At 43.6% G+C, this 24905-nt stretch overlaps 2 protein-coding genes across 3 annotated transcripts; both read left to right on the forward strand.

The window, feature by feature from the left end:
- The first annotated feature begins 8 nt into the window (after positions 1–8).
- Positions 9–10575, forward strand: SIRT3 (sirtuin 3). Its single transcript, XM_072118054.1, has 9 exons — positions 9–130; positions 4410–4498; positions 4589–4691; positions 6021–6161; positions 7896–8125; positions 8330–8430; positions 8639–8800; positions 10177–10380; positions 10486–10575. The coding sequence occupies exons 2-9, from the start codon at positions 4429–4431 to the stop codon at positions 10507–10509; spliced, it is 1035 nt and encodes a 344-aa protein (XP_071974155.1). The 5' UTR covers positions 9–130; positions 4410–4428; the 3' UTR covers positions 10510–10575.
- On the forward strand, positions 10496–24706 carry BET1L (Bet1 golgi vesicular membrane trafficking protein like). 2 transcript variants are annotated; one of them, XM_072118055.1, is made up of 4 exons: positions 10496–10575; positions 19576–19667; positions 21404–21460; positions 23483–24706. In XM_072118055.1, the coding sequence occupies exons 1-4, from the start codon at positions 10506–10508 to the stop codon at positions 23648–23650; spliced, it is 387 nt and encodes a 128-aa protein (XP_071974156.1). In that variant the 5' UTR covers positions 10496–10505; the 3' UTR covers positions 23651–24706. The 2 variants fall into 2 exon arrangements, with proteins under 2 accessions (XP_071974156.1, XP_071974157.1); XM_072118056.1 differs by lacking the exon at positions 10496–10575 and adding an exon at positions 14474–14629.
- Positions 24707–24905: the final 199 nt, after the last annotated feature.

Genomic DNA, 24905 nt, shown 5'->3' on the forward strand with positions numbered 1-24905 from the left:
CCGGAAGCGTCTGACCAACCTGCACACTCACTTCCGCTGCAAAGCAATGCTCAGTGTCGTAAAGCCTCAGCGATAAACTACATTTCCCAGCGTTCAGCGCGGCCATAGTAACTGTTACTACGAACCTCAGGTAATTACAGAGGCTGGGAAGGGACACGCTAAATGATGAGAGGGCGGGTGTTTCGTGTGTTCGCTATTATGTGAATAATAACGTTTTGTAGTGACACAAGAGTTACCCTGTTTCCCCTAAAATAGGACATCCCCCGAAAATAAGACCTAGAACAATTTTGTTCAATCTTAGTATTATAAGGCCTCCCCTGAAAATAAGACCTAGCAGCAATCATTGCTACATTTCACCCCAAGCTGTACATTATAATGTATTAGTAGATTTTTTCGATGCTGCAATAGGTTGTGACATAGGTGAAGAATTTGCGGAATAAAATCACGGACTGTTGCAGAACAAATTGCTAAACATGAGAGATTGGGGCCAAATAGTTGATTTTTTGTTCACCAATAAATGTAAATTCTTGTTAATGGAAAAATAAGACATCCCCTGAAAATAAGACCTAGTGCCTCTTTAGGAGCAAAAATTTATATAAGACGCTGTCCTATTTTCAGGGAAACAGGGAATGTCATTTAATTGGCTGTGGTGATAGATGAGTGTCAGGCAAGCAGTGTAGGCCTCTGGTCATTGGTCATTGTGATAGGTACTACTAGAAATCTTCACGATTGCCAACTGGATGATCTGATTATTTAATTTGGCCGCATTCACACGATGCGCTTTTTAGAAATACAGATGAGTTTAGACTTATATGGTTGTGTTGGGGACCTAGCCGTATCTATTATATTTTTCAGTTTACAGAGACGTAGGAGGGCTTTGTTATTTGCAGGACACATTGTACTTTGTAGCGGCATCATTTTATATTTTGGTCGTTGTACACAGGGAAGCTGGAAAAAAGTTCCAAATGTGGTAGAATTGCCATAAATACACAGTTGTGCCATATTCCTAGTGGCTTTGTATTTCCTATGAGGTCCAAATAACACTTCATTAATTAGGAAGATACAATTTTATATAGGCTTCATGTGTTTTAATACAACCAAAATAAATGAAAACATTTTTAGTTTTGGCATATTCTGACGTATTCTATATGGAGCTGTGTAAGGGCGCGTTCACACGTTGCGCTTTCGTCGCGTTCATAACGCGACGCTAGCGCACAGTGGGCGGGGCTCGGGCTGATCGCATATGCGTTTCCCGGGAAACGCATGCGATTGATAACCCGATCGCATGCGTTTCTCTGGAAACGCATATGCGATCGCCCCAAACTCCGCCCCTGTGCGCTAGCGTCGCGTTATGAACGCGACGAAAGCGCAACGTGTGAACGCGCCCTCAGGTGTAAATTTTTTTGCGAGACAAACTGCTGTTTTTTTTATCTACACCATTTTTGGGACTTTGATCACTTTTTATTTAAATATTTATGATCAGGATAAAGAACCACATTTACAGCAGGTTTTCTGAATGGATTAGTTGTATATTGCAATACCTGTGTACTCAATGGATTGTGGGGCGCTCCTGTGTCCTGGCGGATATATCAAGAAGCGTAAGCCTCTTGAGTAATTTGGCAGGTGGCTTGGCCATCGGGCAAAACCACCCCAGTTTGGACCTGGTATAGTTTTGCTTGAAAATTAGCAAAAAAAAGTTTTCAGGTTTTTCAAAATTACGCAGGGGTGGGAACGGCCTATGCCTGCCCACTCCCCCCTATGCCCACATGGACCTGCGATTATCTCACTGCTTCTTTTCCAGAAAGCCGGCGTAGAAGCTAGTGTTGGGAATTCTGGCTCTTCTTAGTGAGCTGGATCATTTCCGCTCACTAAGAAGAGCCGGCTCTTCTGGCTCCTGAACGGGGTGTGGTGAGCCGTTTAGGTGCGGGGTTTAGTCAGCCATCGACTCACTGGGGTGAGCTGGGTCATGTCGTTCACGCGTTCGTGAATGACCCATCACTTGTAGAAGCAGTGATAAATCTCCTCCAATGTGCACACTGTGTGAAAAGTTTCTGAAACATTTAAAAATGAGCTATGGCATAGAGAACTCCATCTTTCATTTTTAGATATGTGCAGAAATCTTCCACACAGCAGTTTGCTCTAGTTTGAGAAATGTGGGCCAGTGTGTACAATGTGTAGTTTGCCTGTGGAGTGTGCAGAGTGCTTCAGATTACTCAAAAGTGGCGCAGGATCGTGTGGAGCAGCGGACACAAAAAACTGGCACAGATACTTTTATTAAATGTTTGTTCATGCTGCACAATTGTGGCACGTGTCAGTAATTAATAGGGTGCAAACTCCAAACTTGTCGGACACAGCGTGGCCGTGACACAAAACTGGCGCAGACAATTCATAAATACATGTACAAGCAGTTTGCACGTTAGTTTCAGTGGAAAGTGAGACAAAAAACTGGTGCAAACACTCTAATATATGTGGGCCATTATCTTCATCCTATCATTGAGAACAAAGTCATTGCAATATACAACAAATCAATGCTGAAAACCTGCTGTAAATCCCGTTCTTCATTAACAGTATATGAGTTTTCCAGTTTAACAGAAATTTCTTGGGGGGGGGGGGGGAGGTTAAAAAAATAAATGTATACCTAGTTCCAGCTCATTGTTTACACTGTAGACTGGGCCAGATGTGTTAGAGGTCATAGGCGGATCCTGGGCAGTCACAGGAGGGAGGACGGTGATATTCAGCAGTGTTTTCATGGTTCTGCTAAGGCTGCGTTCACACGTGGCGTTACATTGTGGCTTAAAACTCAATAAAACAGCTGAGGAGAAAACATTTGCTTAATTACAATGCAGTTAACAAATATGTTAACAAACTGGTTAACATTGTGTTAACATTTGTATTTGGAAAACGCAATGTTAACAGAATGTTAACACGGTGTAAACGCATTGGGCCAAAATTAGCACAGCTTGTACGCTTAAAAACAGCTGTGATTTAGTTGCAATTCCCAGTCCATAGACAGGAAATTGCAACTTCTCTGCCCTCTATGGCTGTTGGGCATGGAGGTGCTTGGCAATGCAGTGGGTCGGTGCGAGGTGTTGCTGACCCATGCTTGTGCACTGCCCATAGCCTGCACCTCTGGCACAATTCTATAGCAGGTCAGACGTGGCGTAGAATAGCCCCTGTGGCCCTGCGCTGCGGTCACATGCATTTATAAGGATGCTTAGCACCCATGATCAATGTGTCCCATTGAGTTCTGTAAATACAACGTAATTAATCAGATCTCCTCTACTCAGGTGTTGAATTGCATTTTCAAGACGCAACGTTAATGCTACGTGTAAGCTCATCCTTTAAGAAAATCGACCATCAAAATCCATCATGATAAACCAGGCAACTTACTCATAGATCCAGGCACCGTGACTGTGGTAATCTTCTTATATGGCGGCGGTCACACGTACCGCTCTGCGTCCGTTCATAACGCGACGCTAGCGCACAGGGGGAGGTTCCAGGGAAACGAATGCGATTGATAAGCCGATCGCATGGAAACGCATGTGTGTTTGGGCCGAGGACCTCCCCCCTGTGCACTAGCGTCGTGTTATGAACGGACGCCTAGCGGTACGTGTGACCGCGGCCAATGTGTTATCCATGGCCTCCTTCCTTCGAAAACTAACATTTAAAATTATGCTAATGAGTCAGAAGGGTTCCAGGAGGGTGTGTGTTACCAGAGCCCCTCCATGCTGCAGCTTCACAGCTATTACAGACGTTTGTCTGAATGAGCCCTAACAGTAACATGTTATTTTTTTTTACCTTGCCCTTGATACAGTGCTCCAGGAGTTTTCCAATAAAACTGAAAAGTTCTTTTTTATAATAAAAGTATTTTATGCGGGGGTAAGTTTTTATTTAATTGTTTGCAGATTTTATTTTTTTCCAACTTTTCTATTGAAAACAAATGTGAAATGTCAATAAAGGATTTATTCTTCATCATCCGAGATTCACTTCTGGCTTTGGCTTTAAAAAACTGCCCCCATAAACTACCTGTGTGAATATAGTCTTGTCCATGAGCTGTGGTAGTTTCTTTCCAGTAGCATAGAGGTTAATGGAGCGGTTCTTCAGAGTCAAGGTTATAGCTGGGATCACACCCACCAGCAGGGTGACTGGGAGCCTATTGGTGTCAGTGCACACTGGGGAGGTCCAGCACATGACACATGACAGCCCAGTGCAGGAAGCACAACTTTATACATAACCCCACTCATAGATAAGATATCAGGCTACATAACAACACAGGTTAACCCAGCAGTAACTGATGTGCTGCCCCCTGCTGGTAATCACTGATCTATATGTGACTAGTCAGAGGGAGCAGCCCTGGATCTGTTCTACATTCACCCCCCCCCAGTGACACTTTCATCTATACTGTGCAGCGTCTGGGAGTAGGACATTATGGCATTGCTCTGGCTTTCCTACCAACCATCTATTACAAGGACGATGCTGGTGGCGACATCATCACAAGGTAAGGAAGGGTTTTTTTTTTTTATGCTCTTCAGTGTACAGGATCTAACAGATGTCTTTCACGTTCCTAAATATTAACTCTTTCATTCAGCGCGAAGACTCCATGCACAACCATTGCATCTGCTGCCCCTTACTGGCAGAAATAGGATATCTCTATTGACTGGCTGCAAATCTGGAGTCAATTCTCCGTTAAGGCAAGTAATGTATATTTCTTTGTACTTTCAGTATCTCCCCACAGTCCTCTGGGGTATGGTAAATTGTCTATATTGATGATACTTTACAGGGGTGTTAGAGAGGCAGGGCCCCACAGCAGACTTCTGAATGGGGCCCTACTTTCCCCCTCCGAAAATATACATATTTGTATACTCACACATTTATACACTCACGCGCACACATTTATGCTCTGATATATATATTTATACACTTACACAGATCTGTCCCAGTTGCTGACCACATGTGGGATGTACACGGGAGCGATTAGAGATGAGAGATCCCTAGTTCTGTCGTTCTGCTGTCCTCTCCCTCTCCCCAGACATTTCTTTTCTATACTGTGTACTGCGGAAGATGTGACCTGTTATATACTTATTAAGCTGTAAGATATGCAGCATAATATGTATATAATGGTGCACAACCTCCATTCTTTAGTGTGTCAGGTTGGGTGGCTGGGCCCCCTGACACTGCAGGCCCCATAGCAGCTGATACACTCCTGATACCTAACCATAGCAGTCATGTATGCACCATTTATTCTCAGATTGGATATACTGTACAAATTTCTATTTTACAGACCCAATTTACCTGTTGAAATTCATCCTATCGGTCCTTTAAATTATTTTGTATGTGGCCGAGAATTGGCAATTGATGGAATGGAGGACCCTTAATAGGACCTCTGGGATTTGCCATCCATAAGCCGCATGGAAAGTCGCAAAGAAATCAATATTTATCCTGTGCACTGTTGATTTCTATGGGACCTCGATGGCACATAGGACAGACAATCTCAGAAAACCTATGCAGTAAAGAGCAGCTACTAGGGCTCCTACTACCCCTCCACCCACAGTCACGCTTTTATACCCTATAGAGCAGTGATGGTGAACCTTTAATAGTCCGGGTTAATTCAAGCAGTAACTTTTTTCATTCTTGTTAAGGTCCTGAAAACCCAAATATCGCTGACAGGAAAAGGGGAAATCTAGATTGCCATTGGAGCTTATTTTGGGAGCTCCCTGAGTGAGGATTCTCGTGGGGCCCAGAGCAGGAGGTCCAATGATAATCTGACCCTGTCCACAACTTCTCTTTCTTCCTGCAGTCTTAGGTAGACCTGGACCAGAATCACTAGAACAGAGGTCCACCAAAACATCTATACAGAGCTATGGATATTCTCTGAAATACCTTCAGTCATGGGCTGCTACACTCATTTATTACCACTGTGGTGCCTCAAAATCAGAAGTAACTAAGAAACAGCTCAAAAGTTGATTTATGGATTTACTGAACCGATATAATGAATTTCATCCTGTGTTCTGTTCTCACAGCTTGGTACGAGCCCATAGCATTAAGAGCAACGCTCTGTCTCTCACTGATGTGGCTGAAAAAATAAAAACAGGCGTCTATCACCGTATATTAGTCATGGCTGGGGCTGGTATCAGCACGGACAGTGGCATCCCAGATTTCAGGTAATTGTTACAACCTATGGACACTAGCGCATGTGAGTGATGAAAAGAGGACAGGTTGTGGGCGGCTTTGTAAGTCATGGTTAATATTTTAAACTGAATTTGTTTTGTACAATAGATAACTAGTGAAAAGACTGGTGGAGAGGAAGAGGAGAACCGGGGAGAGAGATTTATTAGCTGGGCAGCAAAGTTAAAGAGGTATTCTCATCTGGGTATTGACATTGCTGAAACCAGGTAGTCAGGCAGGGCTCAATAGTGTATTTGTGGCCACCACTGCCAGAGTGTGGAGGTGGTCATATCCAAGGTCCTCTTGTTTCTAAGGGACAATTTGGCTACATTTATAGGAAATTATCTTCACACAGGTCTTTTTTTTTATTAACATTTAACAAATGAAGTATATATACATATATATTTAATGATTACTTAAATGTGAGTGCCCAGATGGGAAGGATTGGAGGGGCATTACAGTTGGATGGGAGACTACAGAGAAGAAAGTTGCAGTAGTTTAAGCGAGAGATGATGAGGACACAGATCAGGAATTCTCTGTACTGTGAGTTGAAGAAAGATTGTATTTGAGCAATGTTCTTGAGGTGGAGGCAGCAGACTGTATTGAGGGTCTGGTTGTGAGGTTTAAAGGATGAGGGAGCAGACTTTTGGGACCAGGAATGGTGTGGAGCCATTTATTGGTATTGTAAAACCTTAGAGAGAGATGATGTCTGGGCCAGAGATATGGATCTGCATGTCATGAGCATAGGAGTGGTATTGAAAGCCGTGGGGCTTCATGAGGTGTCCTAGGCCAGAGGTGTAGATGGAGAAGAGTAGGAGGTGAGTGATAGACACGAGGTGCGGTTGTAGAGGTATAAGGAGAGTCAGGATAGGGCCAGACAAGTGATGCCAAGGGTCAGTACAGTTTGCAATACACTATCAAAGGCAAAGGACAGAACAAGAAGGAGCAGAGTGTAGGAGTAGGGAGTAGTTTGTTTGGCCATGGCAGACACTAGGACATTAGATACTTTGGTTAAGATGTCTTGTGGAGTACTTGGGTCAGAAAACAGATTGTAGTTTATGAAAGAGTGAGTTGGAGGAAAGGTAGGAGGATAGTTCCAGGTGAACATGTTGTTTTAAGGAGTTTTGAAGCAAACAGAGGTAGTGAGATAAGGCAATAGTACAGCAGAGAAGATGGTTCAAGAAATGGCCTCCTTAGGATGTGTGTGACAGGTGTATGGAGGAAGAGGAAACATTACCAGTGGTGAGAAGATTAAAGTGAAGAGATAAGGTGCGCTGAGAGTGGGTCAGGTGCACACGTGTGAGCATAACAGTATGGAGCCCACTTTCTCATCAGTAACAGTAGAGAAACGACTTGTATGGACGGGCATTGGGAAGGCTGCAGGGATTGGAGGTTGAAGCTATCCCTAAAAATATCTATTTTAAGTGTGAAGCAAAGTCATCAGCCGAGAGAAGTGGGTGGAGGTGTCAGAGGTTGTAGTAAGGAGTTAAAGGTAGAAATTTTCTCTGGACTGTCAGACGGTCTAATGGTATTTGGATCCTCCCAACTCTTTACAAATTGTATGGAGACAAGTAGTAGGCATCTGCACATTACTTTTGTTCTTGGGGAGCGGCTCTCACTCCACCTCAGCTCTGTGCACATGTTCTCCTCAGAGGATCTAGTGTACATGTGAGTGGCGAGGACAGGAGACATCACTACCTTCTATATAATTTATTCCCTTCTTGCTCTAGGTCACCTAATGGGCTGTACAGTAAACTGAAGGAATATTCCCTCCCATACCCTGAGGCTGTATTTGATATAAGCTTCTTCTTGCATGACCCCAGTCCCTTTTTGCGCCTTTCTGAAGAGCTGCTACCTGGGCGACATCATCCCAATTCAGCGCATTACTTTCTGCGCCTCTTACATGACAAAGGACTATTGCTACGTCTGTACACACAGAACATAGATGGACTGGAGAGAGGTGAGAAGCCACAAACTTTCCGGGATGGGTAATGAGTGATCCACCGATTTGTGTTTTTTTGGAAGTTTGGGTGATTGTGTTGTTTCACATCAAATAATAGAGATCTTTGTGACTTTCCTGGATTGATGAACTGAATCATGTGAGTTTGCTACAATCATTTTCTGAATTTTCCATGACATCACTGTGTGTGACTTAATTTTTCAGCTGCGGGTATTCCTGCTGAGAAATTGGTAGAGGCTCATGGCTCGTTTGCATCATCCACGTGCACCATGTGCCTTAAAGAATATCCTGGAGAAACTTTCCGTGTAAGTGGTTATGATGAAGGGTTTGATAATATACACTATTAGATGTATGTCTTTACTGACTCACATGCAGACCTATGCATACTATAGTATATGGGTACAGTATATACAGAGGATATAGATTTAGATGTAGCTAAATACATCTACATAGAAGGCTTCAGTCCAATTATACTGGAATAAGCAACAGCAAAATGATTTATTTTTTTTACAGAACTCTGTAATGAAGTCTGAAGTTCCTCGCTGTTCAGCTTGTGGGGGTCTCATCAAACCTGACATCGTCTTTTTTGGAGAACAACTACCTGCCCGTTTCTTCCTGCATCTGACTGATTTTCCCAGAGCGGATCTCCTGTTTGTCATGGGCACATCACTTGAGGTTTGATGCATGAGACATTCTTGAGGTATAGGCTAATGGGATAAGGAAGTAATAGTTTGGGACCAGCAACAGTTTGGAGCCATTAATTGGTCTTTTTAGGGTGTGTTAAACTAAAGATTATGGGGTCCATGTCCAGGTAGTCAAAGAAGGAAGATATGGCTGATGGACACTCTGAAGCTCTTCCTAGAATTACATATTTGAGCCAGAGATGTGGATCTGTATGTCATCAGCTTTGACCGCCGTGGGACTTTTAATGAGCAGTCCTAGGCCAAAGGTCTAGCTGGCGAAGAGTAGGAGTCCAAGGACAGAGCCTTGTGGGTCATCAACAGAGAGGAGGTGAGGTGAAAAGATGCTTAAGGGGGTCTCCCAGGAATAAGCAAAATTCATATTTAAATTGGTCATTAACATATAAGCTAATATGTAATAAGTTGTTGTGATGTGATCATCACTATGTTTGGCTGTAGTCAGTTGGTTGCAGGGCATCCAGTATGACCAATGTTGTGGTGAGACGTCATCTCAGTAAGGGAATGTGCAGTGATGGCAGTTACACATCATTACTATGATAACAGAGCAGGACAGTCTGTTATATCATCACTGGGAGCAGAGGATAAGAGGGAGGAGTTGTTACTGAGAACTGCGAGATCATGGGAGTTGTAGTTGTAGATGACGGCCATCTTACCTTGCCTACTTTAGTTATAATTCTGCCTTTTTTAGAAAGCCCATAAAATTTTGTGAATTATAAAAGTAACCTATTTAAGTTCAGTTTTGTGAATAAGGACATTAAGTTTTGTTTTATTTATTTATATCCTTATGGGTTTTTGTATCATTCCTGGAATACCCATTTAAGGTGCAGTTTGAGAGGGTTGAGGAGATCACTTGAGGTCACTCAGAAATAATGACAGAAATATTATTATTCCAGTGATATTATATGAATCCCTCAAGGTTGCTGAAGCCAATCACTGTTCTGTGTGTTCTGTAAGCTGCATAAAGTTGAGGCCAGGCTTCAGCGGGCACAAGAGATATATGGGCACATCATTGTTTTAACCACGTAAGCCAGGACTAGTATGGGGCCCCCTCAAATAGGCGAGGACCGCTCCCTCATAAATAAGCTGTAGCGCTGTAAACGTGGTCCGACGATCAGACCACTTGGTACTGGAGTGTTTCCTAGCTTTTAGGTATTTTCCAATAAAGCTACAGATTTAATAACTGGGGGAGGGCTAGGGAGCTGCTTACTTTAGTATGAGAAGTGTTTTATTCACAGGTCCTCTTGAAGTGCTTGTTCCACAACAACATCTCATATTGCAGTTATTGGAACTTTTAGATCAGACTAATAAAATCTACTTTTTATATCTAAACTGATTTTTATGATTTTCAAGGTGGAACCATTTGCCAGTCTTGTGTATGCAGTTAGTCGATCTACTCCACGAGTCCTTATCAACCGAGACCAAGTGGGACCATTTCTGGACAATTCAGACGGACTCAATGTTGTGGAGCTAGGATCAGTCACCAGTGGGGTGAAGCGCCTTGTACAGCTACTGGGATGGGATCATGAACTGGAAGAGCTGGAAAGAAATACCAAGGTATATTATAGAAAAGGCATCTACTATTACACAATACTGTTATAGAGCCTGATACAACCAACACAAACCTGTTACATGGTACCCATGGTCTTCTTTCTATTCTAGGAATCTGATGATGCGAATAAATGACCAAAGAACGAGTCTCTAGACAACCAGCTAGAAATGGGAGACACCATGATGTGTCCAACTGTATTTGTAGGTCACGTACAAAAGTGTCTCAAAGCAAGCTTGTATCCAGGAATGTAATTTTTAGGTGGTGACAGGTTCCAATAGACTGTGCCATGCTGATTTTAAAAAATTCCATTGTTTGCATTCTGAATTATTTTAGTACTTTATAAAAAAAAAAATTTTCACTTTACCCAGCTCCCTGCGGCTGTATGAGGTCAGGGTGCGCCTGTGTATCAGTCTCTTCATGCATTCTTCCTCTCCTCCACCACTAACCCCACTCTCCCCTGCCTCCTCAGTGCACAGGAAATAGGGAGGGGGGGGGGGAGGTAGCTGGATGAGTATGGAGCAGAGGAGACTGAGACACAGGCTGCTGCAGCTGACCCCCCTTCCCTGGGACTCAGCAAAATCTGCTGGCAGGGAGCCGGGTTATGTGAAATAAACTTATAGAAAGTGTAGTTTTCACCTTCTATTAGTCATACCTGAAAAATGCCAGAAAACTGTCTGAAACTCTCAAGAAATGGGGTGCAAAACAGGCAGTTTTGGGCAAAATTAGGACAAAATTCAGTCGTAAACAGATTTATAAATCTTCCCCAATTGTTTTGTTGTACACATGAGATGAAGACATATAGTTATGTCTGTTGTGTACAAGGGTATTGTACTGTAAGCACATAAATGCTCAAAGCTATAGAAGTGCAGAGGTAGCAATAACACTTGAGACCTGGTGCCTAATGCTGCCCAAAGCTCCTCATACCAGACACCAGTGTTATACAGAGCACATGATTGGTGTGGGTGTGGGACAGGGGAGAAGGGCAGGGATTGCTATTTTACTGATTTTACATTATGACCCAGGACATTCACACTTTACCTCTATGCTCATATCTTTATACTGTGACTCATTAAGCTAACTTTTACCTCAAATGGATGTGTCAGAAGCACAAATGCACTTTTTTGACAGTAAACTTTTGGTAGTCTGTATTTACAATATGATGGTCTGTTTTATTGAGTCAGTGTATAGTTAGATACTACAGTTCCATTGCAGTGGCTGATTTCTATCTGGTATGTTTTTATTATATTATCAGTATACTGTTAAAGAACTTCTACCACCAGGATTAAGGAATGTAAACCAAGCCCACTGACATACTGGTGTGTGCCCCCTCTGACTGGACCCGCTCACCTTTTAGCTTCTTATGCACTTGTTTTTAAGAAATAAAGGATTTTAAAATTTTGCAAATGAGCCTGAGGGTCTCCGGTCTCCATTGACATCTATTGCGCCTGGAGCCCCTCAGGTTTATTAGCAGAATTTTTAACACCTTTATTTTCATAGGAACAAGGTCCTAAGAACCTAAAAGAAGATCAAATCCTGCCAGAGTAGGGACACACCAGTATGTCAGTGTGCTTGGTTTACAAACCTTCATCCTGTTGGTAGATGTCCTTTAATGAGATTGTCTGAATATAAATCCTGGATCAATAATATTTGAAACCAGTCAATAAACACAGAATATTATTGGAAAATTTTGATTCGGGGTTTATGGTGGAGAACATGGTACTAATGTAGGACAAGCAGGGCAGGCCCCAACTCCTGCATTATGATCATCTGCATTGGTGTCCTATAGACACTTATACAGTTAAGTTATTTGCATTATAGGCAGATGGCGTAACAGTATAGGTCCAGATTTTGAGGGGGGAGCCATTAATGCTACTTTTTATCCCATGGAACTAAATCACATCAACACATTGCTATTACATCTTGAAGAAGGTCAAGCAAATATTATGTTATTAACCATAAAGAAGCTATGCAAGGCCCAGCATTATCAATGTCATAGTTCTGGCTTATAAGAAGGCTTGTGAGACACATGCATAGTTGACAATAGCATTTATTAGCTACTTTGCTTACATTTTTTTAGCATTTTGGTATATGTACACCCGCAAAAATAATAAATAAATATAAAAAAGAATTCCTCCTCCATAACCCCTCTAGCCATCCTATCCATCTCCTAAGCAGGTTTATCTTCTTCCCTTATCAATAGAAACCATTTTGAACTACATTTCAATTCATTTAAACACTGTACCAAGTTTATCTTTCTAACAATTCCTACTTACAATCATGTACTTACTAATATGTAGTCTAAACATGACAAAAAATTTCCCCTACCTTGTAGTAAACTATGAAATTGTTTATGTGGAAATGGCCTTCAGCTATAGGAAGCATCCAAAACTGGTTAGAGTAACATTATAGGTTTACCTTATGAGGGTGGGAACTATTAGTTCTATGTTTTATCTCATCGAGGTAAAGCACATCAGGACATCCCTATGCGCCTCCATAAGCAGAAGAGTGGCGCCCAACACGGTGATGCACCGTATGCTTACCGCTCTGCGATCGGGAACCATTGCAATCTATGGGGGCCGTGATCTGGTCGTAAATCATGTGATAAGATCGCAGCCCCCCTTGCGGCCGTGTAAATGTACCCTTTCTCTGCGCCGCAGTCATTGCTGTTCTCTAATTATGATCATCACATTTCTTTTGCAAAATAAAGGTTTTATGTTGATATACTTCGATAATTTTGAAAAACACTGTTCTAGTGGCATGGGGTACCCTTTACCCTTGATATACATGCATGCATATTAGACACATGTGAAACATGTTAGAAATATGTATAAACACACTCGCTGGTGTACACACACATCAATACAAGGGTCTATACAACTGACCACTCAAGTAATTAACCATAAGTGTCTTAAAGGGAACCTGTCACCATGGACCTCATTTTCACTAAAGACAGGTTACAGAAGCCCATTACAGCTGCAGTGTAAATATGTCTTTCTGCTTTCTCTAAGCATTTCCATTACAATATAACTGTGTGTTATAACTTCCCTTGCACCCTGACAGAATCCACTGTGTAGTGTCAGGGGTTGGGTTTTGGTTTGGCTGCATTTCAAAAAACCACATGTGCCTTGTCTGTAATGCTCTCAGCCTCCACCTTTCTGCTCCTCTAACAGCTCCTCCCTCCAGCTCCTTCACAGATCTCACAGCCTGGTGAGCTGACATTGGTGGGAGAGGTAGGAGCTGTACAGGAACACAAAGATAGGGGCCAAGAGCTGAGGAGTGAGAAGCACAGACAAGTCACGTGTTGTTTTTTTGAATGCATCCAACCAAAGCCCAACCCCTGGGACTACACAGTGGATTCTGTCAGGGTGCAAGGTAAGTTATAACACACCTATTGTAATGCAAATGCATAGAGAAAGCAGAAATGCATATGTGCAATGCAGCTGTAATGGGATTTTGTAACCTACCTTTAGTGCAAATTAGGTCTCTGGTGACAGGTTCCCTTTTAAAGGAATATTTTCTACTTATTTAGAGAACATAGATTTGTGGCCAGGGCCTTCAGGAATTTAGGGGACCAGATACAGACAAATTGCTCAATCCCAGCATACAGATGACTTGTTACCACTGTGCACCATATGCAATATCAGTATCATGCACATAGGAGGTTGGTTAGTGACTACAGTATAGATTGAGCAGGTAGCAGTGGCTTGTAGTAACTTACAAGTGGTGGAGGGATATAAAATAAAGCTGTAAATATATTCTCCCGCGCTGCACCTGTTTGTCTGCAACAGCCCCCAACCCACCTCTAGGTATTTTATGTCAGACAACCCCTTTTCTGCTCCTTCCAGTGCTTAACCTCTAAGTGACTTTTCCTGTCCATGACTTATCACTGCTGGATTTGCCCCCAGCACATCCCCTCAATGTGAAACTAAATATGAGTATGAGGGGGGCACAGTATGAGGGGAGCTAGGGGGACACAATGTGAGGAGGGAATGGGGGGGGGGTGAGGTAAAGGGCGGGGAAAGAGGTGTGGCTTTGGGGGGAAAAGATTCTCTCGGAAAGGCGGATATGTTCATACAGTGGGTGTACATTCATGATATGGCCACTAGAGAGAAGCATCACCAACACAAGAGGACCCACAGCGATGACGCGCCTATCATACGTGACGTCACCGGAGCAGGATCCTGGTGTGACGCTGCAGATCCTGCCAGCTCACTGAGCGGAAGAAAACAAAGATGGCGGAGTGGGGCAGCAGAGGTAATGGGATGTATATGTAGTCGGGATGACTGTGCATATACCGGCAACCTATGGGATTAGGAGGTGTACGCGGCGGTATTGCCCGGGTGGTGCTGACACTACAACTCCCAGCACTCTGTGCTTGGCGGGGCATTGTGGGAGTTGTAGTTTCTCAGATGTAAAGTGGTTTCAGTTGTATTTTCTGCTTTTAGTGATGACAGGGACTGTACATTCCGGGTCCTGGCATCACCCCTGGGGCGGGCGATCAGCTGCTGTCATTGTCACCTCTTCCTTCTGCCAGTCTCATCCTCCATTGGGAACACTGAGATGTAGATGAAGACATGTTCACGCTGCTGGTTGTTGATATGATTTCTGCTGAAATGTGTACACATTAACCCCTTAAGGACGGAGGGTTTTTCGCCTCATTTCTCGCTCTCCAACTTCAAAAATCCATAACTTTTTCATTTTTCCGTGTACAGACCTGTGTGAGGGCTTATTTTGTGCGTAACGAATTTTACTTTCCCGTAATGTTATTTATTTTAACATGCCGTGTACTGCGAAGCTGAAAAAAAATTCCAAATGTGGAAAAATTGAAAAAAAACCGCACGTGCGTCACGTTCTTGTGGGCTCAGTTTTTACGACTTTCACTCTTCGCTCCAAATAACACGCCTACTTTATTCTTTGGTTCGGTGCGATCGCGGTGATACCAAATTTATATAGGTTTTATTGTGTTTTAATACATTTTCAAAAATTAAACGAATGTGTACAAAAAAGAAAAAAATTTTTTTGCCATCTTCTGACGCTAATAACTTTTTCATACTTTGGCGCATGGAGATGTGTGAGGGGTCATTTTTTGCCAAATGAGGCGACGTTTTCATTGCTACCATTTTGAGGTCTGTGCGACATTTTGATCATTTTTTATTTCATTTTTTATGTTATGTAAAAAGGTGTAAAAGTCGCATTTCGGACATTTGGGCGCCATTTCCCGCCTCGGAGGTCACCGCCGGCCGTAACCGTTTTTATATTTTGATAGATCGGGCATTTTGGGACGCGGCGATACCTAATATGTCTGTGATTTTTACTGTTTGTTATGTTTTATATCCGTTCTAGGGAAAGGGGGTGATTTGAACTTTTAATATTTTATTAATTTTTTTTATTTTTTAAACTTTTTTTTTTCACTATCTTTTAGACCATCTAGGGTACATTAACCCTAGATGGTCAGATCGCTGCTACCATATACTGCAATACTACAGTATTACAATATATGGCATTTTTGCAGCACATTCATTACAATGAGCCACTGGCTCATTGTAACGAATCTGCAGCTGCCAGATAGCCTCGTGTCAAAAGAAGACACGAGGCTACCATGGCAACCGATCGCCGCCCCCCGATGACGTTCGGGGGCGTGGCGATCGAAAAAAAGATGGCGGCGCCCGCGCGCCGCCGTCCTTTAAACGCCGCCGGCGACTTTGCCGGCGGCGTTTAGGGGGTTAATAGCCGCGATCGGTGCAAGCACCGACCGCGGTTATTAGCGGTGGGGGTTTTGTGCAAAATGCAAAAACCCCCACCTCTGTATAAAGAGGACTCAGCCCGTGAGCCCTCTTCATACATCCCTTATACCTCTGCGCCGTAGAGCTACGGCGCAGAGCGTTAAGGGGTTAAAGGACATCGATCACCAGGAAGAAGGATTGTAGACCAAGCACCCTGACATACTTGTGTGTGCGGCGCCAGCACTGGGCATACCTGGGCAAGTGCCAGGAGACTTTTTTTAGTTTCTGAATTTTTAATGCTGCCATGTGAGTCCACTTCAAAGGGGCCTACTGAGGCTGTGTCGCCCAGGGGCCTACTGATACCTAGAGCCAACCCTGGGTGTATGCCCCCTCTGGCAGTGTCCACTCTTCTTTTACATTCTTATGCTCTTGATTTTAAGCAAGAAAAGGTTTTAAGAATTATGCAAATGAGCCCCTGGGGCTCAAGGCTCCATTAAAGGGGTTGTCCGAGTTCTTTAAAAAAAGCTAAAAGTGGCCGGGACAGGGCTGCTTAAAAAAAATAAAGATGTACTTACCTCCCGGTGCCCTCCCGTATCCAGCGCTGCTGTCGCTCCGGTCCGGGCGCCATGTAAACAAACATGGCCGCCGGAGCAGCGCTGCATTCAGCTTCCGGCCGGCCGTGGCCGGGTACGCCTATCCGTCCCTATACACAGCATTGTGTATAGGGGCCGGAAGGTTGTCGGGTCCGGCCGGAACTGATTCCATACGGGATACGGGAGGGCACCGGGAGGTAAGTACATCTTTATTTTTTTTAAGCAGCCCTGTCCCGGCCACTCTTAGCTTTTTTTAAAGAACTCGGACAACCCCTTTAACTTCTGTGGAGCCTGGAGCCTCTCAGGCTCATTTGCATAATTTTAAAAGCCTTTTTCTTGTAAAAACCACTCAATAAGAAGCTAAAAGAAGAGCGGATCCTGTCAGAGGGGAGTGTGTTTGGTTTACAGTCCTTCATCCTGGTGGTGGATGTCTTTTAACCCCTTCCCGACGCGCGCCGTACTAGTACGGCACGCGCCGGGTCCCGGTGCATGGAGAGGGCTCGCGGGCCGAGCCCTCTCCATAGCCGGCAAGTCTTTGCTGCATATTGCAGCAAAGGCTTACCGGTAACACCCGCGATCGGTGCTAGCAATGCTGCCGGCGGCTTCAAAGAGATGGCGCCGCATGGGCGCCGCCATCTTGTCGTGGATCGCTGCTCCCCGATGATGTCACGGGGAGCGGCGATCCGTCGCCATGGTAACCTCGGGTGTTCCGAACACCCGAGGCTACTTCGTTTTAACCCATACATTACAATGTGCTAATTGCACATTGTAATGCATGGGGAGTAAAATCCACATATACTGCCATACTGTAGTATGGCAGTATATGATAGGATCAATCAGACTACCTAGGGTTAGAGTACCCTAGGGAGTCTGAAAAATAGTAAAAGTAAAAATAAAAAAAAGTTTAAAAAAAAAAAAATTATAATAAAAAAACCTAAAAATTCAAATCGCCCCCCTTTCCCTAGAACTGATATAAAAATAAATAAACAGTAAAAATCATAAACACATTAGGTATCGCTGCGTCCGAAAATGCCCGATCTATCAAAATATGATAATGTTTTTTCACTATGTTTAACCCCGTCCCAAAAATTATAGTAATGAAAACGGCATCAAAATTCGCAAAAAATGACACTATCCACAGCTTCGTACACCAAAGTATGAAAAAGTTATTGGCCCCAGAAGATGGCAAAATAAAAAAAAAATATTTTGTACAGGAGGTTTTAATTTTTTTAAATGTATGAAAACATTATAAAACCTATACAAATTTGGTATCCACGTGATCGTACCGACCCAAAGAATAAAGTAGACATGTCATTTGGGACGCAGAGTGAAAGCTGTAAAATCCAAGCCCACAAGAAAACGTCACAAATGTGGTTTTTCACCATTTTCACTGCATTTGGAATTTTTTTCCCGCTTCCCAGTACACAGCATGGAATATTAAATACCGTCACTATGAAGTGCAATTTGTTATGCAGAATATAAGCCGTCACACAGCTCTTTATGTGGAAAAATAAAAAAGTTATAGATTTTTGAAGTTGGTGAGTGAAAAATGGAAGTGAAAAAACTAAAAAAGGCCAAGTCGTGAAGGGGTTAAGGCTCCAATTGGCTCTTTTAGGCACCATTTTGGTGTCATAGCTGGAGACAGTTTTCAGGTTTGTAGCCTAATTTAATTTGGGGGAAGGAGCGGGGGGGTGGATAGTGGCAGCATTTGGGGCTTTTCATGAATTTTAGGGACATAGTGGATAAATGTATGTATGGCCACCATCATCCACATATGTAAAAGTGTCACTCCCACCGGCGATACTTATGGCACATCCACAAGATAAACTATAAATTACAAGTGGATTCTGTTCCCACCTCTGGGACTTGTGTTTTTCTTGAGAACCGAATCCCTAATCCATATCTACAGCTAAACCCTGAATTCAGTGGAGATACTGTAATCCTTATTTCTTTAACCCTTTCTTGGCTTTGCGCCTGCAAATGCATAGCCCTCAGATGGTATGCCCCAAACATCTCAATTCACATTTCAAGGGTCTCCAGATTTTTACCCGTTAAAATGACCAGCCACCGCAGGTAGGATATGAAATGTCCTTTCTAGAATGCCTTCTTTTATGTGAAATCTCACCTGCTTACGTATTACAATGCATTGTCAGTGCTTCCCCTGAACCTCATTATAGCAGTCTGCAGCGTCTGGCAGTGCGGGATCCTCATGACTTTGGATCATAAGACCATTTAACAAGATTTTCTCTTATGTGTTTTATAGTCTTTGAGTGTCTGTAGCTCACAGACCCACAAGCCTGATGTGATCTTAAATATGAGATGCTTACCTTTAATATGACACCAGCATGTTTCTAGGTACCTTAGAACCAAAGATCAGGGTTTCTGAAATGGTACTTCCTCTGCAGCCTCTAAACCTGACTCATCTCAAGCAAATATGACTGTTCTTTGTTCATTTTCACATGACTTTGGAGGAGATTTTTTTTTTTGTAGCTAAATGGGGATAATGTCACATAAAAGGGAATTCTAGAAAGGACATTTCATCCCCTACCTGAGGAGGCTGCTATTTTAATTGGGTAAAATTTGACAGTGTCCCTTTTAAGCACCAGTAATACCCAAGTAAGTTGTTAATATTTGGGATGTATGGTGTGACTTGCCTACCACCAGTTACTCATGGTGCAGGATGAGAAGAGCACTAACACAACCCCCCTTGTACCCCTATTGCATTGCCTCCATATGTAATAATACTATAATATGCACTTTTTCCTGTTGATGTGCACTGTTCTGTTCTGATTGTAGCGGCTGATGCTCTCTGTATGGTAATGTATGTACCAGTATGTAATGTGTATTGTGTCCAATATACTGAGCTTAAACCTTTTCTTTGCAGGTTCCAGTTCAGGAGCAGTAGATGAGATGCTCGATGCTGAGAATAAACGTCTTGCAGAAAATCTCTCCTCCAAAGTGACGCGGCTGAAATCTGTAAGTGTAATTATATACAGACTGGGGGTGTAACCAGGGCCTTTTTAACCATAGGGTCCAGGGCACAGCTTTCATATCACCCATATATGGGCACAGCAACTGTAACCCTATATATCATTTCCCATATAGCAGTGGTGGCGAACCTATGGCACGGGTGCCAGAGGTGGCACTCAGAGTCCTCTCTATGGGCACCTGCGCAATCGCTCCAGCACAGAGTTTACCAGACAGGACTCAAGGCCTCTTGCAGTCCCAGGCAGCCCAGGACCCTAGAAGGAAGCTACAATGATAATCCAAACTTCTACTCCTGCTTTCTACTGTATTGGTGTCCTCAGGGGACTATACAATTTAAACATATGACAGAGCAGGGAGTAATAAATTACTGCTTAAATTGTCGCATCGGCACTTTGTGTAAAATATGTCGGTTTTGGTTGTAGTTTGGGCACTCGTTGTCTAAAAGGTTTGCCATCACTGCCATATAGGGTCCAGCCCTTTACCCTTTGTACTTGACCAACGTCTAGTACAACATTAAACCTTGTCATCTCCATAGGAGTTTAGGCGATCGGTAAAAACAAATACAAGGGCTCAATGTGGTATGTGATATCACACAAACAAGGCTGCCATGATCCAAAGTCGGCACCAGTGAGTGTCACATGAAGTCATGGGGTTGGTCCTGTCAGTGACTGAAACTATCTTTGTATGTATGCTGAAGACTGCCACTCATAGAACGACAAACGAAACTATATTCTAACTATATAAGCAAATACTATAATCTGTAAAAGAGAACCTGTCACCTGGAATGTCCTTTTGGCGACGTCATGTTCCAAAAGCCTGTGCTCTGCTGGTTTTAAAGACTCCATTTTTCAGCTTTTTGGATAATTTCAGTACTTTATTTCACTTTACCTGGCTCCCTACCAGCAGCGTGTGGGGGGTAGCTGCAGCCTGTGTCAGTCTTCTCTCCTCCACACTTTGCTCCCTACACACTCCCTGTCATGTGCATTGAGCAGACCGGGAAGGGAGGGGATGGTGTGGAGGACAGGAAGAATACATGAGGAGACACAGGCTGCAGCTGCCCACCCCTAGGACTCCTTCAAAGGAGTCAGGTAATGTAAAATAAAGTTTTCTGAAATGATACAGAAAATGCTGACAAAAGCATTTTTTCATAGCATAGGCTTTTGGAACCTGTCACCAGCTACAAATTACATACCTGGTGACAGGTTCACTTTAAGCTCCTGCTCTTTTATATGCTGCGTGCAGATAGGACACCATCTACAATCCGTTCATCTCCTCCTGCTCTATAACATGCTGCCTGAAGATAGGACACTATGTACAATCCGCTCATCTCCTCCTGCTCTATAACATGCTGCCTGCAGATAGGACACCATGTACAATCCGCTCATCTCCTCCTGCTCTGTAACATGCAGCATAGACAATGTGCAATCTGAGCAGATCCTTCTACTCTATAACATGCCACGTGTAGAAAATACGCTGTGCACAATCTGACCAGATCCACCTGCTCTATAACATGCCGCCTGCAGATAGGACACTGTCCCCAGCTCCTTCTTTCAGCAGATTACACCGCAGCTTCATGGTGACTTGTTCCCTTTCTGTATTGGGGGGTTATGCTGCAATGATACATAGCAGCTTGTAGATAAGAGTGGCACGGTTTCTTCATAAGGAGATTAGTTTCTGATTTTGTGAACAATGATCTTGAAGTAACACGACTTGTCTTTCTGCAGCTTGCGCTGGACATTGACAGAGAAGCAGATGACCACAATAAATATCTGGATGGAATGGTAAGGCTCCAGTATTAGCCCTGTGATACAGGACATCAGATGTACACAGTGCATACCATGAAATGTTACCAGGGTCTGTATGATGATGCATATGCTTCTCACGCGTTGCTTCTTCAGAGATGCTTATGAGGTTGTCCAGAATCAGAAAGAGATGGCAATGGTATGTAATACTAGACACAGGCCATGGACAGATATGGAGGTCTTTTGGGAAGGAAAAGAGCAGAGTACCTTTTTTCTGGCCTATTCCTGTAGACCAGGGGTCTGCAAGGTTATACTGCTTAACTTCAAGGGGCCGCGCTAGTAACCAGTATCCTAGATGTGACAAAAACACCTACAGCAGAAAATACTACCCTCAATACCAAATACTACATTTGTACAATAACTGATACAGACTATGGAGCAGACTACAATCCAGTGCACAACCCAGATGATAATACAAGAGACCCCCAACCCCCCGGGAGCTAACATATACTGGAAACCACCCTACAGGGCACTGGTATAACACTGGTGAACCCAATTCCGACCCCCGAACACTGGAGACAAACAATCTGCCGGACAAAGCAGTGAAAAAGAATATGGAATCGGGTTCACCTACAGATGTTAGTGCAATGTGTGAATGCACCCAAAGGACAGTGAGGTCCCGAAGCAGAAGAGGAGCTGAACAGCTGACGTCCTCACCCCCATGCTCCGGATGCGGCACTGCCCTGGGTCCTAATGCCAGCACATAAAGCCAAGACAGAGCAGGAGATATAGGGAGTGATCAGCACTGGTCTCCACGGGCAGGTTGTGCAGCCCAGATTTAGAGGGGTATACCAGGAGATAATATAGCCAATGCCAGCGAAGGTAGTAAAGCAGTATAAGGAGTGTTACTTACCTTTTTTTCCTGCCTCTGTGTGCTACCCGCCGGTCTCTGCTCTCCAGTCATTGGTTATGAGGGTAGTCTCTTGCATCACTGCAGTAACAATAGTTGATGATATGACTACCCCACATCAGTGCCGGGACCAGCGAGGCTGCTGAGGCTACATGGACTGGTCATTGATGTCATCTCTGGAGTTCCAAAAGCAGAGACCAGGGGAACGCAGCTCACCCCCGCCCCTCTCCATAGGGATATATGGCGCACGGCGCCGTATGCCGTGAAATGATAGGACATGTCCTATGTTTTCATGGGGTACGGAGCAGTACCCGTAGGGCGCCGTGCGCCCATTGCCGTCTATGGGGACGTATATCGGCAGTATATACGTTGGCCATATATACGTCCCCATGCGGCATTGTGAATGTAGCCTAAATAAGCATTGGTTCAGATAGAAACTTGGCACATATAAGGAAGATATAAGGCATGGGGAGGATTAGATGGGAGGGGCTGGATGAGCAGGACACACCCCCTCTGATGCCAGGGAATATAAGATAAAAGGTGATTTTTGTGGATGTAAGAGAAACAATTTTTAGCTAAAAGAAGGGTGTCAGTCAGTTATTAGGGCTCTATAGGAGCCTGTCACTGGCTGTTTATGTGCAAATGTGGTGACAGGTTCCTTTTAAAGGGGATGTTCAGCCATTAAAGTAAAAAATCATAACTGGCTGATAGGAGAGTCGGTGGTGGGACCCCCATGGATCAGGAGCACAGGGGTCCGCTGGATCCCAATTGAACAGAGCCGCTGGTTGCACATGCATTGGCTGCTCTATTCATCTCTATGGCAGTCAAGTCGAGCTCTGTACCCTGCTGTCTCCCTCAGTGCCATAGACGGTGAATGGAGCAGCAGCGCATATGTCTGACCTGCCGATTCATTCATTTGGACACAACAGACCCCTGTTCTCAGGTGACTCCCACCAATCAGCAAGAATATGTAGGGCAGGATAGGGAATAACTTGTTGAGACTGGACAAACCCCTTTAACTGTAACATTAACTTGATTATTTTGTTGTTGTTTTTTCATTTTACATTTTTTAGCGAAGTACAAATATTTCTAAAATAAAATACTAATGATTAGTGAAGAATAAATGAGAATGACGTTTTCTCCTCCTTTAGGACTCGGACTTTATGAGTGTGACCGGCCTTCTGAGTGGCAGTGTAAAACGATTCACAGGGATGGCTCGCTCTGGACGGGATAATCGCAAGCTCTTGTGCTACGTGTCAGCCGGTCTGGTTGGACTTTTCTTCATCCTGTATTATCTTGTGTCGCGGGCCAGCACGTGATGGGCATTAACCCTTTACTGTGAAAGACTTTGCTTATGAACAGACACGCATTGGCCCACACACGGGAGGGGCCTTGCCCTCATTATGAAAGAGGATCTTGGCACTTATGTATTAAGTTGTTAGAACTGTTAATTAACCCTTATTGTGACCACACAGATCTCTAGGAAAAAGTTTGACTGAATGAGAAATCTCAAATTGCTTTCATATGTTTCGAGTTCTATGTAAATAGAGTTTTCTAACATTCCTGGTAAAGTGCTTCTATTTTTCTACAACTAGTTTGGATGAGAAAAGTCTCCTCCGACAGTGGAGAATTTACGCAACGTTTAAGGGGTTTTACCATTTTTGGAAAAATTGTTGAGGGGGCATGAAAAAAACCTTTGCCTCTCCAGTGGCGCTCTCTGTATCCATTGCTTCTAGTCCCAGCAGACGGGGAGTTCTGACATCACGCTTAGGCTACATTCACACAAGACATGTGCAAACAGGCAGGCGGAGTGGGGGGACCGAGAGCTGCAAATCCCCTCCCACCTTTAGTGGGCAGTGCGAGCTACCTGCCTTTTTTGCGGCTAACCTAATTCTGCACGTAATCACTGAAACAATCGCTGGTCATGTTTCATAAAATGGCATGTGACCACTGAGGTCAGGGATTGGCACAGCTATTATGTCCAGAATAAATGTGATATCCAGGACTTGAAGGACAAAGCACTGAGAGCCGCTCTTGGTCGTATGGCACAGTATTGACTGCCTGTTATAATAGATCATCAATATTGCACCTTTGTTTTATGGGGAGGAATAATCAATTAATGGCTGGCTCAGTGGTGCAACTTTAAAGCTGAACCCACAATTGGGGTCTTTCTTTAGTGATGGGTGGGGGGCATCCTGATCCTCAGCAAAACTTGATTATTTCTTTATATTCTGTTTTGTTGTTAAATTGTTACATCTCCTTATGGAGAAGCCGACTACCCGCATGGCTCTCGGTACTGCTCCTGCAGGTTGGTCACGCAGATTTACCGTACTTTGAAATGCTAAATCTAATAAGTAATAAAAACATTAATAAGCCTTGAGAGTTCACCTTCCTTCGCCCACATACACTATAAACTGGATTGTAAGCAAAAAGTGGAAATGTTAGCTCAAATAAAATATTCATACGTGCCATAAAATGCGTGCCTGTTGCTTATGTAATCGGGTTCAGATAGTAATATTATATACAGCTGGTCCCCTACTTAAGGACATCCGACTTACAGACGACCCCTCTGTC

This window comes from Engystomops pustulosus, chromosome 7 (assembly GCF_040894005.1).
Source record: "Engystomops pustulosus chromosome 7, aEngPut4.maternal, whole genome shotgun sequence".
NCBI lineage: Eukaryota > Metazoa > Chordata > Amphibia > Anura > Leptodactylidae > Engystomops > Engystomops pustulosus.